The sequence below is a fragment of the Enhydra lutris genome, unplaced genomic scaffold (genome assembly GCF_002288905.1).
Source record: "Enhydra lutris kenyoni isolate GAN:26980312 unplaced genomic scaffold, ASM228890v2 scaffoldscaffold25, whole genome shotgun sequence".
NCBI lineage: Eukaryota > Metazoa > Chordata > Mammalia > Carnivora > Mustelidae > Enhydra > Enhydra lutris.
The window spans coordinates 21,638,622-21,651,478 of NW_019154109.1; the positions used below are offsets into that span (position 1 = coordinate 21,638,622).

Here is a 12,857-nt window from a genome sequence, read left to right on the forward strand (position 1 = left end):
TGATTACTGAGAAGCAGATCCAGATTAAGAATATAAAGCTTTCTTATGCACTACTCTTTCCATGTATGCCAACTCTTACGGGCCTGCAGTTAATTCTGTTACTTGCATTAATGGGAAGTGGTAGAAGGGAAGATAATTCAAAAATTAGCTATAGTTTATGTATTTTACTCTGTAAATATGAATACGGGCATGTGTTCTGGTTAACAAAATTACTGTCTAAATTTACCTGACTTCAAAGGTAAGTTAATTAAGCAGTTTGAATAATAGCTAATGCTTATATAATACTTAATAGTATGTGCCAGATACTGTTCTAGGTATTTTATATATAAGCTTAATTAATATCTGTAATAGCTGTCTTGATGATGCTGTTATTATTTGCATTTTACAGACAGACACAGAAATGTTAAGTGTTGTGCCCAGGGTCACATAACTAGTAAGTGGTAGAGCCGGGAACTACACCAAAGCTGTGTGGTTCCAGGGTCCACGCTCTTGACCATTATATGTCCCCTGACTCAATGGAAAGCAACGAGAGGAAACTGTGATGTCAATAAAGCTGTGATAATAAATTAAAAGTACATTATTCCTATAAGAAAATTCAGTATAAATTTTCCCTGATTTCAGTTTTTAAATAATTCATAGTTGTGTATCTTGCCAAAGATATGGTCAATTTCAGTATTCATTGATGTGTATTAATTGGCTTTTTACTGTGCCTTGGGCACACGCTGATCTTCGTGGATCATCTCATTTAGTTGACAGGCATTCTGAGGGAAGTGTCTCGGATTGCTACAGTGTAAGCTCCGTTCTGAGGAGTCTGACCTGCCTTGTCAGCTGCTGTACTTCCACTTCCTAGAACAATGCTAAGATATTGGAGGTTCCCAGTAAATATTTTTTTTTAAGATTTTATTTATTTATTTGACAGAGAGAGATCACAAGCAGGCAGAGAGGCAGGCAGAGAGAGAGGAGGAAGCAGGCTCCCTGCTGAGCAGAGAGCCCGATACGGGGCTCGATCCCGGAACTCTGAGATCATGACCTGAGCCAAAGGCAGCGGCTTAACCCACTGAGCCACCCAGGGCCCCCCCCCCCCCAGTAAATATTTTTGAACAAGTGAATTTTCCTTAACAGAGTTCACAACCAAGACTTAAAGACGTCTTCGTACTTGGGCATGGTTGTACGTGACGTTTGAGTACTCGTGCGTAGTCGTACTTGTAGAAAGTGATAGGGTCAGGGTATAGGCTTCGATATCTGTCGTCAGAGTCCATGCTCTAGCGTGGCCTTGCCTCTCATGCAGGTGAATTTGGACTTGGTCCTGTAAGCGCTGGAAGTTTTAGAAAGGCGATTGGTGTGAGAAAAGCAGTTTCAGGAATACAGTCCTATCAAAGACGTGTGGTTTAAATTAAAGAGTTGAGGGGCGCCTGGGTGGTGTGGCCAGGCATCCGACTCGATTTCGGCTGTGGTTGTGATCTCAGGGTCTTGAGATCAAGCCCTGCTGGGGGCTCCCGAGTTCAGTGAGGAGTCTGCTTGGGACCCTTTTTCCTTCTCTCTCTCTGCCCCTCTCCCCCATGAGCTTGTGCCCTCCCTCTTTTTCTCTCTCAAATCTTTAAAAAAACATTAATTAAAAAGATGAGAATAGAGGAAAAGTCAGACCACTGCATCAGTCTAGTATTGAGACAATGAGTTTTGACTAATAGTGTATCAGAACAGAACAAAGAGCAAATTTGAGTAATATTTCAAAGGTAGAATTGACAGATGTGGGGTCTTAATTTGAGAGGACACTGGAGGGAGGGGAAGAGAAGTAGGAGATGTTGAATATCCATCCCTGGTTAGAAAATAGATTGATAGAAATAGGGAAATCAGTAACTAAAACAGGGATATCAGAAGTCTTTTTTACTTTAAAGGGTACATGTGATCAGTTTGATTTTATTTATTTTGAGTTTAAGATGACAGCCGTAGCCAAGTAAACAAGTAATTGAAGATAATACCACTAAAATTTGGACGAGAAGGAGAAAAAAATATTCTGCTGATATGGGAAAATAACTATTCTCTTTCTTTTTTTATTTTAGCAGTTTCTTTTTTTTTTTTTTTTAAAGATTTTATTTATTTGACACAGAGAGATCACAAGTAGGCAGAGAAGCAGGCAGAGAGAGGGGGAAGCAGGCTCCCCACTGAGCAGAGAGGCCTGATGCGGGGCTTCATCCCAGGACCCTGAGACCATGACCCGAGTTGAAGGCAGAGGCCCAACCTGCTAAGCCACCCAAGCGCCCTATTTTAGCAGTCTCTTAATTTTTAATGTTTGGTATTTATCACTGTAGTTCATTGAGCAATTCTGCCTTTTCCCTCCTAAAATAGCCAGACCACTGAGCACATTATTAAACTAGTGGAACAACATGGCAGTGATGTCTGGTGGACTCTTCCCCCTGAGCAACTTCTTCCTGAAGAAGTCTTATCTCAGGTAAATTTCCGTGTGTGTTTAACAGCCTCTGTGTGCACTACATGACTTAATGACAGCATGAGGGATTCCTGGGAGGTAAAGAGTTGTTCTGTCATGGTGTAAAGTTAATGAATTCATTTGCTATGAATTAGGAGCCAGTGCAGTTTGAGAGTAGATGTTTTGTTTAACCGTAGAAGCTTGGTATTTCATATGGCAGTAAAGTACAAGGGTTATTCGTTATCTTATTGAGGGCCCAGATTGATTTTAACTGATTTAGTTGACTAAGCAGATACAGTTGTTAGTCTGAGAGTAGTTCCTAATGTTGGTATGTCAGGATTTTGTAGGATCTGAATTCGAGGTAACTGATTGCTTCACATGAAAAAATCCAAATTAGAAGATCATTTCAAGAAATGAAAACAATTTATATCTATGTTGGTAAATATGTCATTAAGTGGCCACAGTCATCTTTACATGTGGATGAGGCAGTTGTATTGAATAGCAAAATACATAGAAATGTTTTAAGTTTCATTTTAAAATGTGAGTTTAATGCTTGTAAGCATTTGATTATTTTAAGACTTTTTTTGGTCCTATTTTTAGTATATGTGCTGCCGAAGCGAGCACACTTTTTTTGGTCCTTATTGTGTATATTGTGATCTTTGCATAATTAAAAGGTTTTCACATTATCTTATTAGGTTGGTGGTCCTGATGCTTTGGAATATGTGCCTGGTCAGGATATTTTGGACATCTGGTTTGATAGTGGAACTTCATGGTCTTATGTTCTTCCAGGTAATTTTAAATAATAGAGTATAAACCAGTGGTTTCAAGTGGTTTTGAAAATACATAAAAATTACTCAGAGGCAGTCTGTAATCTAGGAATATTTTTTTCGGTATTTGGAAGAAAACCTTTTTTGGTGGGGGCAGCAGGAAAGAAAATCAAAAATCTCCTGCTATGGTATAATTTTAGATCTGAAGGGCTCTTGGAGATCATTTAATCCAATGATTTCTAAACTTTTTCTGTTTTTCCAAATGAAATTTCACATAGAACCACAATATATAAGATAGATTAAAAATGGGAATTTTCTTCCTCCCCTCAACCAGCTCATTCTCCTTGACTCACTTGGCAATCCCAAGGCACTAGTTCTGTAAAGGTTTAGAAATCACTGAAGCAGTCTGACCCCCATCATTTTTCAGAACAGGAAATGAAATTAAATTAGAGCCAAATTACGTGATGGTCACATAGTTTAGTACAATCAGACTAGAACTCCCATACCCTGATTTTTGGTTCTTGTTTTTCTTAATACAGCCTTGCCCTTTCACAACTCTTCCCCCTTCTGTACAGACAGCTGACTGATTTTATACTTACTCATAGTTGGGGCACACTCTTGACTCTCACTGCATAAAGAGAAGGGAGAGACTAGGCAGGAGTTAGAAGGGAGAAGTAGGGGCAGGTGCACATTCAAGGTTGTGTTGAAATGCTTAAGAAGATATCCTTAAGGATGCCAAGTGAACACCAGAGGTAAAACAAAGACTAAAGCTCGAAGTCACTATGAGGTTAAAGACAGGGATGAGGTAGGTGGCAGGGAAGGGGAAGTGGATCAGACACTTCCTCACACTGCCACAAAGGAACAACTTCATTGAATGAAATTAATGGTAAAAATGCACCTAAGCAGTAGACCATTATTTTCTGTCATATTTAGATAATGAATTCAAAGAAAGAAAACTGATTTGTCATTTAAACAGGTATTGTGTTACCTGCGTGGAAGCCTTCCAGAACATAAACTATCTTTAAAGATAATACACACAAGTCCAATTTTAAACCGTAGTTTCTTCTTTTTGCCTGAGATGTCCTATTCCTCCTCTTCTTCCCCTCAATCAGTCAAAAATCTTATGAGGTCAGTTAATAAGAGTTAGATTAATTAGCTTTTATTTTATCCCATTTTGTTCTGAGCTTTTTTTTGTTCTTTTGCAATAAAAAATTGCCAAAAATAGGGAGAAAGAATGAAATGGGAAAGAACCCAGATACTAAGTAAATTCATAGTTTGAAAAGCCATGAAAGAAAGGTGATTTTCCTTAAAAGGAAGAGGAGAGGGAGAGAAGAAGGGTTTGCTGAGAAGGATTATTGTACTTTCATTCTCAAATGCTTGTATTATTAATTCTAATAAATGATTCAATGTCTGCATATTTCCCAAAGATTTATATTGTTGCAAAATAAAATCAATTTGACTTTGAGCTTAATTTAGCTACCAGTCTTCATCAATACTTATTGATGTTTAACAAGACGAATTTGGTGATTATAGCATACACAACTGGTTTTACTTTTCGCTGACAGGTTTTATAGCAGTGAGAGATATGAATGTTAACACCAGGTCAAGTACCTGTTTCATCGTGAGTTCAAGGTCAATAGTACTTAAACTGAAACTGGAACTTTCTGAAAGGGAATGACATTTTTAAACGAATCCTTTCTAAAAACATTCTTCTAACATTTATGAAAGGCATTAATTATTGCAGTGATTTTAAAATAATGTTTTTCAAAAATTTTAAGCAGATTTTATTTTTTAGAACAGTTTTAGAGGAAAGTACAGAAATCCCATACACTCTGCCTCCCCCACTGTCAGTCCACGCTACAGAGGTACGTCTGTTACTGTTGAGGGACCTCCACTGACAAGTCATTGTCACCCAGAGTCCAGCGTTTACGTTCGAGTTCACTGCTGGGGTTGTGTGTTCCGTGGGTTTTGACAACTACATAATGACGTGTATCTGCCATTATAGTATCACACAGAATAGATTGACTGCACTAAAAATTTGTTCCACATTCATCCCTTCTTCCCTGCTAACCCCTGGCAACCACTGACCTTTTCACACTCCAGAGTTGTGCCTTTTTTGGAATGTTCCATAGTTGAAGCCCTGGAGTATGTTGCTTTTCTGATTGGCTTCTTTTACTTAATAACATGCATTGATGGTTCCTTCGTGTCTTTTCCTGGCTTTATAGGTCATTTCTTTGTAGTGCGGAGTAGTATCTCATTGTTTGGATAAGCCATAACTTACCCATTCACCTAGTGAATAATTGGTGTTTTAAAATACTTATTCTACTTCATTTATGGTTTTTGTCTAAGGTTTTATTTATGTGTTTCTTTGAGAGAGAACATTCTGGGGGTTGGGGGTACAGAAGGGGAGTGAAAGGAAGAGGGCAGAATCCCAAGTGCACTCCCCACTGGGCACGGAGCGGGGCCGGGGCTCCATCCTGTGACCCCTGAGATCAAGACTTGAGCCAAACCACGAGTTGGCTGCTCACTTGACTGAGCCCCACGGGGGCCCTCTGTTTTGTTTTGTTTTGTTTTTTTTAAATAGAGAGAAATAACTTGAAGCAAATAGAAGAAAGATCATTTTTTGAAAGAGAAACTAAGATTTACAACTTAGATTTACAAATGACTTTTTTAAAAAGGTCACCCTTTTAAAAACATCTAAAATACTTTTGAAAAGCCTAATTTAAAAAATTAATAATTATATTTTAACATTTTTACAAATTATTTTTGGTTTAAATTATTTTCAAATGTTACATTGGTTAAGCAGGAGTTTTGACAAATATGGTTTTGTGCTGGTTCTAAAACCTGCCTTCTTAAAGGCAATAATCTTGCTCAAAATTTATCAATTAAGCTAAGTTAAATCTACAATTACAGGTTACTCAAGTTTTTTTGCTGATTTGCTTTAATAGTTTTTTTTAAATAATTGGCTCATTCTTTATTTACTGCCACGCCTAAATCATAATCTTAGAGGTTTATTTTCTGAACAGTTTATTATTCTCTCTAAATTTTTATATTTCTTCAGAGAAAAAGTTACTGTAATAGAAATACTAACTTTTTGTCACGTGGTTAATTGTTACTCTTCCTGGAGTTTTACAACTCCCAAGTTTATTTTTACTTCCATAAGAAAGTTCTGATTTTTCTTTTACTAAAAGGTGTGGGGAGTATGGCTGGCTTGGTCTTGGAGGAACATGCGACTCTTGATCTTGGAGTCATAAGTTCAAGCCCCACATTGGTGGGGTAGAGATTATTTAAATAAATAAAACTTTAAAAAAAGATATATTCAGGGAAAAAAAAGGATAAAAGATTTAAAAATAGAGAAATAATTAGCACCATTCCTCCCTCTTGTACGTTGCTATTGGGATGTAATGTGGTGTAAACTTACTGGAAAGGATTTTTGCATTAGGTCTTAAGAGCTTTGGAGTAGTTTTCAATCCTTTAACCAAAAAAATTCTATTTGAAGGCATCTCTCCTATAGAGGTAGTCAGATCTGGATGAAGAATTGTGTCTGAGGATTTATTACAGTGTTATTTTTTTTTTTTTACAGAATTTTTTCTAACAGTACATGATTTGACACAGTAGCTCATTGTCCTATGTGTAGATAAATGACTAAAACAATGTGATATACGTACAAATGACACAATGATATGCAGCCATTCAGTCATGTTTTTGAAAAATAATTGTGGGTATGGTTTTATCTGAGAGCATTTTACATTTTAAAAGTGCAGAATACAAAAGAAAAGTAGGATGCAGGCAAATTATCTTGATAGGCTAACAAACCCATGGAAATGTTGAAGGGCACAGACAAAATACTTGAAGGAAATACGCTGAAATAAAGTGATTATCTCTGGGTAGTGGGATGTATGTGATTTTATTTTTTTGAACCTCTCAATGTTTTCTAAATTTCTTGAAGTGAGAATATACATTTTTGTTAGAAAAAAACCATTACTAAAAATAAACTTGCTAAAATAGGAAATAGTCCCAGTAATTCATTATATGAGGTTGTACAGTAATTCCAGCGTTGGAATGTACAGTGTTCCAGCACGTGAGTTTGACTTTGCTTGCTATTTCTTACCATCCAAGACTAGACTTATCGTCCGGTCTTCATTTTGAAAGTTCCCATCCACTTTAAGTTTTTCATTTGTTGTCAAGAGCTTTGCTACACCCGAGCTCCCCCGCTCCCCAATCCTTACCCCAACCCTCTCCATCTTTTTCCGTGGCTTCACACAGCACCTTGAAACGGTCTGGCTTGCAGAAGTTTTCTGGGACCACACCTCCTCTGCTAGGGTGGTATTTTGCTTCTTACCCAGTTTCAGCAATTCAGTGTGTGTGAGAATGAAAAGACACCGAGACTTTTACCCTTGATAAGTATTAGCTGTTTCATTGTGCTCTTATTAGTTGGCTGATGTCCTCTTGTTCTATTAGAATGTTACAACCTGTATTTCTAGCTCAGGATCAGAGACTCTATATTCTTAAAGAAGTTTAGGATACCTAATCACATTTTCACAAGTATTGTTTCATATAAGAACAGTTTGAAAAAATTACTCCTTTTGTAATTTGCCATCAGAAAACACTAGTGCTCTTTACGATCTCTGTAATAATTAACATTTACTGATTGTTTATTGTGTCCAAAGCACGTCCTCTTATGTCTTTAATCTCTGTAACAACCTTACAAGGTAAACAGATTTTGGTGTTGTCCTCATTTTAGTGAAGAAGAAGTGGGAACAATGGAAGGTCCAGCTGAGCCCCCACCGCTGGTCCGTGCCGCGGCCGGGACTCGGAGCTGGGAGTCTGAGAACAGCGCCTGCACCGTCCTGAGATTGCTTTTGTCCTGACTCCTGTAAAGCCTTGGGCAACAATCAGCTTTTTAGACATTTTAGGGCTGACAAAGGTTTTAGAGACGAAAGCCCTTGTGTTTTAGGTGTGGTAATCAAGGCTTAGGTGCAGCAGCTGTGCCAAGCGGACAGCTCTGTAGTCTGACACCAGGCTGGGGGCTGGTGTGTGATCATTTCCCGAGCCCGCAAGCAGGCGTCTTTCAGAGATGAAGAGGGTTTGCTGATATTTTTCTGCTCTTTCATTATCTACTTATTTTAGGAGAAGATTTCCACCACATTTTGTTACTGACTATCTCATTGATGGTTGCTATATCCAAAATGTGGTGACCAGTAGGAAGTGAGCGTTCTGGGTGGGAGGGGGTTTGAGATCTGGCATCATAAAGATTTAGTCACAAATCATTACAGATTAGGAGAGGAAGAGTAGGGAATAGATGTAGTGCTCTAGACGTTGAGGCCAAGACATTATGTTCTTATTGCCTGTATGCATTTGTCTGGTTATGCTCTTAGACTTTCCTAGCTGCACAGACTGGCTGAGCTTGTAGTTTTGCCTTGATGACGCACAAAACAGTTATTTAACATAAAATCCGTCCCACTAGTAATCAGCTCCTAGAAGGCACTACCAGATTTCTTACATTCCCCCCTTCCCAGTTTCTAAGTACCGTGCCTGTCAGGTAATAAGTGCTCAGAAATGTTGAATGAATTGAACTGGCATGATTTAATTATTTTGATTTTGTCTCCTGCTTCTACCCATTTTCACATAAGGATTACACTGAATCCTTGATATTAGGACCTAAGGACAGATCTTCATTTCACAACTCAAAGGGATTATGGGGGCTTCTTAGAGTTGTGAATTTAGATTTAAAATGTGGAAATCATCTTTCCCAAAGACCTCATGTTCTTAAAAAAAAAAAAAAAAAAAAGTTGGGGAACCTGGGTGGCTCAGTAGGTTAAGTGTCTGACTCTCAGTTTCAGCTCAGGTCACCATCTCAGGGCTGTGAGATCGAGCCCTGCATTGGGCTCTGTGCCCAGCAGGGAGTCTGCTTGAGGTTCTCTTTCCTTCTCTTCCCCCCACCCAACTCACACACACTCTCTCTTTCTCTAAATAAATAAATAAAGTCTTAAAAAACAAACAAACATTTTACTCTGAAAAGTCACAGAATAAAGAAGTAGACATACCCTTCATCTAGATTTTCCAAAATTAGCATTTTACTACATTTACTTTATATATTTTTCCCCTGTGTGTGTATATAAACGCTCTTCTGTACCACTTAAGGGTAAGTTGCAGACTTGATGCTCTTTTATCCCTAAATATTTTGGTGTATATTTCCTAAAACTCAGCAGTTCCTTGTATAACCAATATGAAAATCAAAATCAGGAAGTTAACCCTGATTCCATCCTGTTCCCTCCAGATCCGTTCAGCTTTCACCCAGTAATGTCCTTTATAGGAAAAGAGAAAAAAATTAAAAGGGTGCTTGAGCCAGCCTAGGGTCATTGGTGGCACTTAGTTGTCCTCTCCCTTTAGTCCCATTTTGTTCTTGTCTTTCATGTCCTTGACATTCATGAATGTACAGGCTATTTTGTAGATGGTCCCTCACTTTGCATTTATCCCTCATGATGAGATTTAACTATGCATTTTGGGCAGGAATATCACAGAAGAGATAACTGTGTCCTTTTCAGTACGTTCTAACAGAAGTTATATGATGACTTACTGGTGATGTTGAACTTGGATCCCTTGGAGGTGGTGTCAGCCTGTTTTCTCTCTTTCTCTCTTGTGGTTACTTCTCACTGCATCTCCCTATAGAAATTGTTGTGTTAGAAAGTATCCTGCAGGGAGATACTTTAAGACTGGAAATACCTGTTTTCTTACCAAATTTTTACCTAGTGGTTAAGCACCCTTGATGATTCTTGACTGAAATGACTTAACAATGTTTGCCAAATGGTCTTTTATCTCAGATTATTAACTCTTGAATTAACCCTGGTTTATTGTTGAAAGCAGAAGTAGCTCTCAAGCTTGCTTATACATATGTCCCAACAAATTTGACATTTGTTTTTCTTTCGCTATATCTTTTTGAAAAGACTTGACTTTTTTAGAGCAGTTTGAGATTTATATCAACATTAAGAGGAAGCTGCACGTTCGTTAACAAGACCTGAACCTGCAGACACACATCATAACCCCCCAAAGTCCACAGTTTACATTATGGTTTACTGTTGCTGTTGTCCATGTTACAGGTTTGGACAAATGGATAAAGGACATGTATTTTTCATTATAGTATTGCATAGAGTATTTTCACTTATAAAATTATTAGATGCTCATTTTCATTTAGAAGATTTAACTGGAAATATTGATACTGGTAATTATTATTAATCAGTGCCCAATTTAGGTACTGTTTTAGTTGCCTGTGGTTAGGAGATCATACTCCAACATTTACTGTCTTCATCTTAATAAACGGGCAGTGAGGATAAGAGCTCAAGTGAATGCGTTCATTCAGTCTGCTCTCAGGTATAGCGTGACATGAGAAATCACGTGATTATTTTTAATACATCAATTCATATTTATTTTCATTTTCCAATTTTAGTTGACTTTAACTTCTGTGTTTTTTAATATTTATTTTTGAGGTACTGACCAGAGAGCAGATCTGTACTTGGAAGGAAAAGACCAGCTTGGCGGTTGGTTTCAGTCTTCTTTATTAACAAGTGTGGCAACGAAGAAAAAAGCACCTTTTAAGTGAGTATTAAACCTGAGCTGAACAGGTCCCCACACTCTGAGTACTTCTGCCGGGTACTCGCTTGATTGTGCTTCGCAGATCCTGCGTTTTTTTCCGAATTGAAGGCTCCGGACTTCTGTGGAGGAAGTGCCTGCAGATGTGGCGGGAACAGCGAGAGAGCCAGGACCACAGTGGAGCCTGTGGATGGGACGGAACCATGCAGTCCCGTGGTCTGACTCACGGTTGAGGGGCCACGTCTCGTGCATGAACAGAGAAAGTGGCGTCGGAATCCGCTCCCGGTGAAGCGGCTGGGAAGACTGTTGGAACGACAACAAAGGATTTAGAATATTACGTTAACTTAGCTTGTGAAGCAGCAGCAGGATTCGAGAGGGTTGGCTCCAGGTTTGAACGTAGTTCTGTCCTGGATAAAGTGCTAGCAAGTACCACATGGTGCAGGCAGATTGTTCACGAAAGGCTGAGTCAGTCACTGTGGCAGACTTCGTTGTTGTCTTAAGAAATTGCCACAGGGCGTCTGGGGGGCTCAGCTGGTGAAGCATCAGCCTTTGGCTCAGGTCCTGATCCCAGTGTTCTGGGATCAAGCCCCGTGCTGGGCTCCCTGTTCAGCAAGGAGCCTGCTTCTGCCACTTCCTCTACCCCTTCGCTTGCATGTGCTCTCTCTTATGCTCACTATCTCAAATAAATAAAATCTAAAAAAAAAAAAAAAAAAAAAAAAGCAGTTGCCGCAGTCACCCCCACTAGCAGCACCCTCTGCCCTATACGGTCAGCAGCCATCAGCCTTCCCCAGCAGAAAGATGACAACTTTTTGAAAGCTCAGGTGATAGTTAGCATTTTAGTTAGTTAAGGTGTGTAGATTCTTTGTTTAGACCTAAAGCTGTTACACTCAATAGACTGCAGTATAGTGTAGACAGAACTTTCGTGTGCACTGGAAACCAAAAAATTTGTTTGAGTTGCTTTATTGCAGTGGTCTGGAGCCAAAGGTGCCATATCTCCAAGGTGTGCCTGGATAGAAAACACCTCCTGTAGTAGCTCAGTCTTGTTTCATGAGATAGTAAGAGTTTGAAGTAAAAAAGAGAGAGAGAGAGACAAAGGAGACAACAATACAGAGCGGTCTTTTGACTACCCTGTCATTCCCACAAGAGGTAACATCAGCATTTACTGGAACAGTGGGGACATCTGTGAAGAGCTCGATCTTAAAATATGGGAAGACTTGACCCAGAGCAATATAAAGAAGGGTACTCTACATTGATTGAAGACACTCTGAGGTCAAATATCCTTATATTTGTAATATTCACAAGTGGTTAATGGACTGAAATGTTCGATTAGTGAATTTTATTAGATTTTATTATATTTATTAGATTGGGTATTCCTGTTAAGGTACCTATCATTGATTTCAGAATGGTTCTTAAATAGCTTAAGATTATTGCTGGTTCAGAATGAAAACTCATCCCAGAAAAATTTCCATGTTTGTTTCTTATAGAACATGCTTTTTCACGCCAGTAGAACAACAGCTGTATTTGTCGCAAATTGTCTTTTTGAAAATAATTTTGAGATGATAATCTCTTTTTAAGACATACTTTTTCTTGGTTAGTTTTAGTGATCAAAATCAATACCTAATAGATGCGCAGGAAATATTTGTTTAGTGAAGGTAAACATGAAAATTTTTCTTTAAGTAAAGAGCTTACTGTACAATAATCATGATAAATAAGGAGCTGAAAATTAGACTTTCAAGAAAAGCGTTCATAATCTGTCAGGAAAAACCCTGTTTTGTTTTTGTTTTTGTTTTTCAAGATGAGATACTCTTTTTAAGCTATAAGTGATCTTCAGAGAGATCATGATAGCTGTGCTTATCATCGTAATGGCTGATTTGTCTTCTTAGGACAGTGGTGGTTCATGGATTTACCCTTGGAGAAAAGGGAGAAAAGATGTCCAAATCTCTTGGGAATGTCATTGATCCTGATGTGGTCATCAACGGAGGGCAAGTAAGTAGGTGGTTCTTTAAAACTTTTTGTTTTGGGGAGCCTGGGTGGCTCAGTCGATTAAGCATCTGCCTTTGGCTTGGGTCATGATC

General features: G+C 38.5%; 1 protein-coding gene across 1 annotated transcript in view; it reads left to right on the top strand.

Annotated features, from left to right (window-relative positions):
* The window catches only part of LOC111151014 (isoleucyl-tRNA synthetase 2, mitochondrial), a 59,183-nt gene that overhangs the window by 36,269 nt on the left and 10,057 nt on the right, over window positions 1-12,857 (top strand). Inside the window, exons 13-16 of the mRNA XM_022508713.1 lie at window positions 2,347-2,449; window positions 3,121-3,214; window positions 10,680-10,788; window positions 12,666-12,768. Coding sequence (XP_022364421.1) covers window positions 2,347-2,449; window positions 3,121-3,214; window positions 10,680-10,788; window positions 12,666-12,768 — 409 coding nt within the window. The remainder of the gene's footprint in view (window positions 1-2,346; window positions 2,450-3,120; window positions 3,215-10,679; window positions 10,789-12,665; window positions 12,769-12,857) is intronic.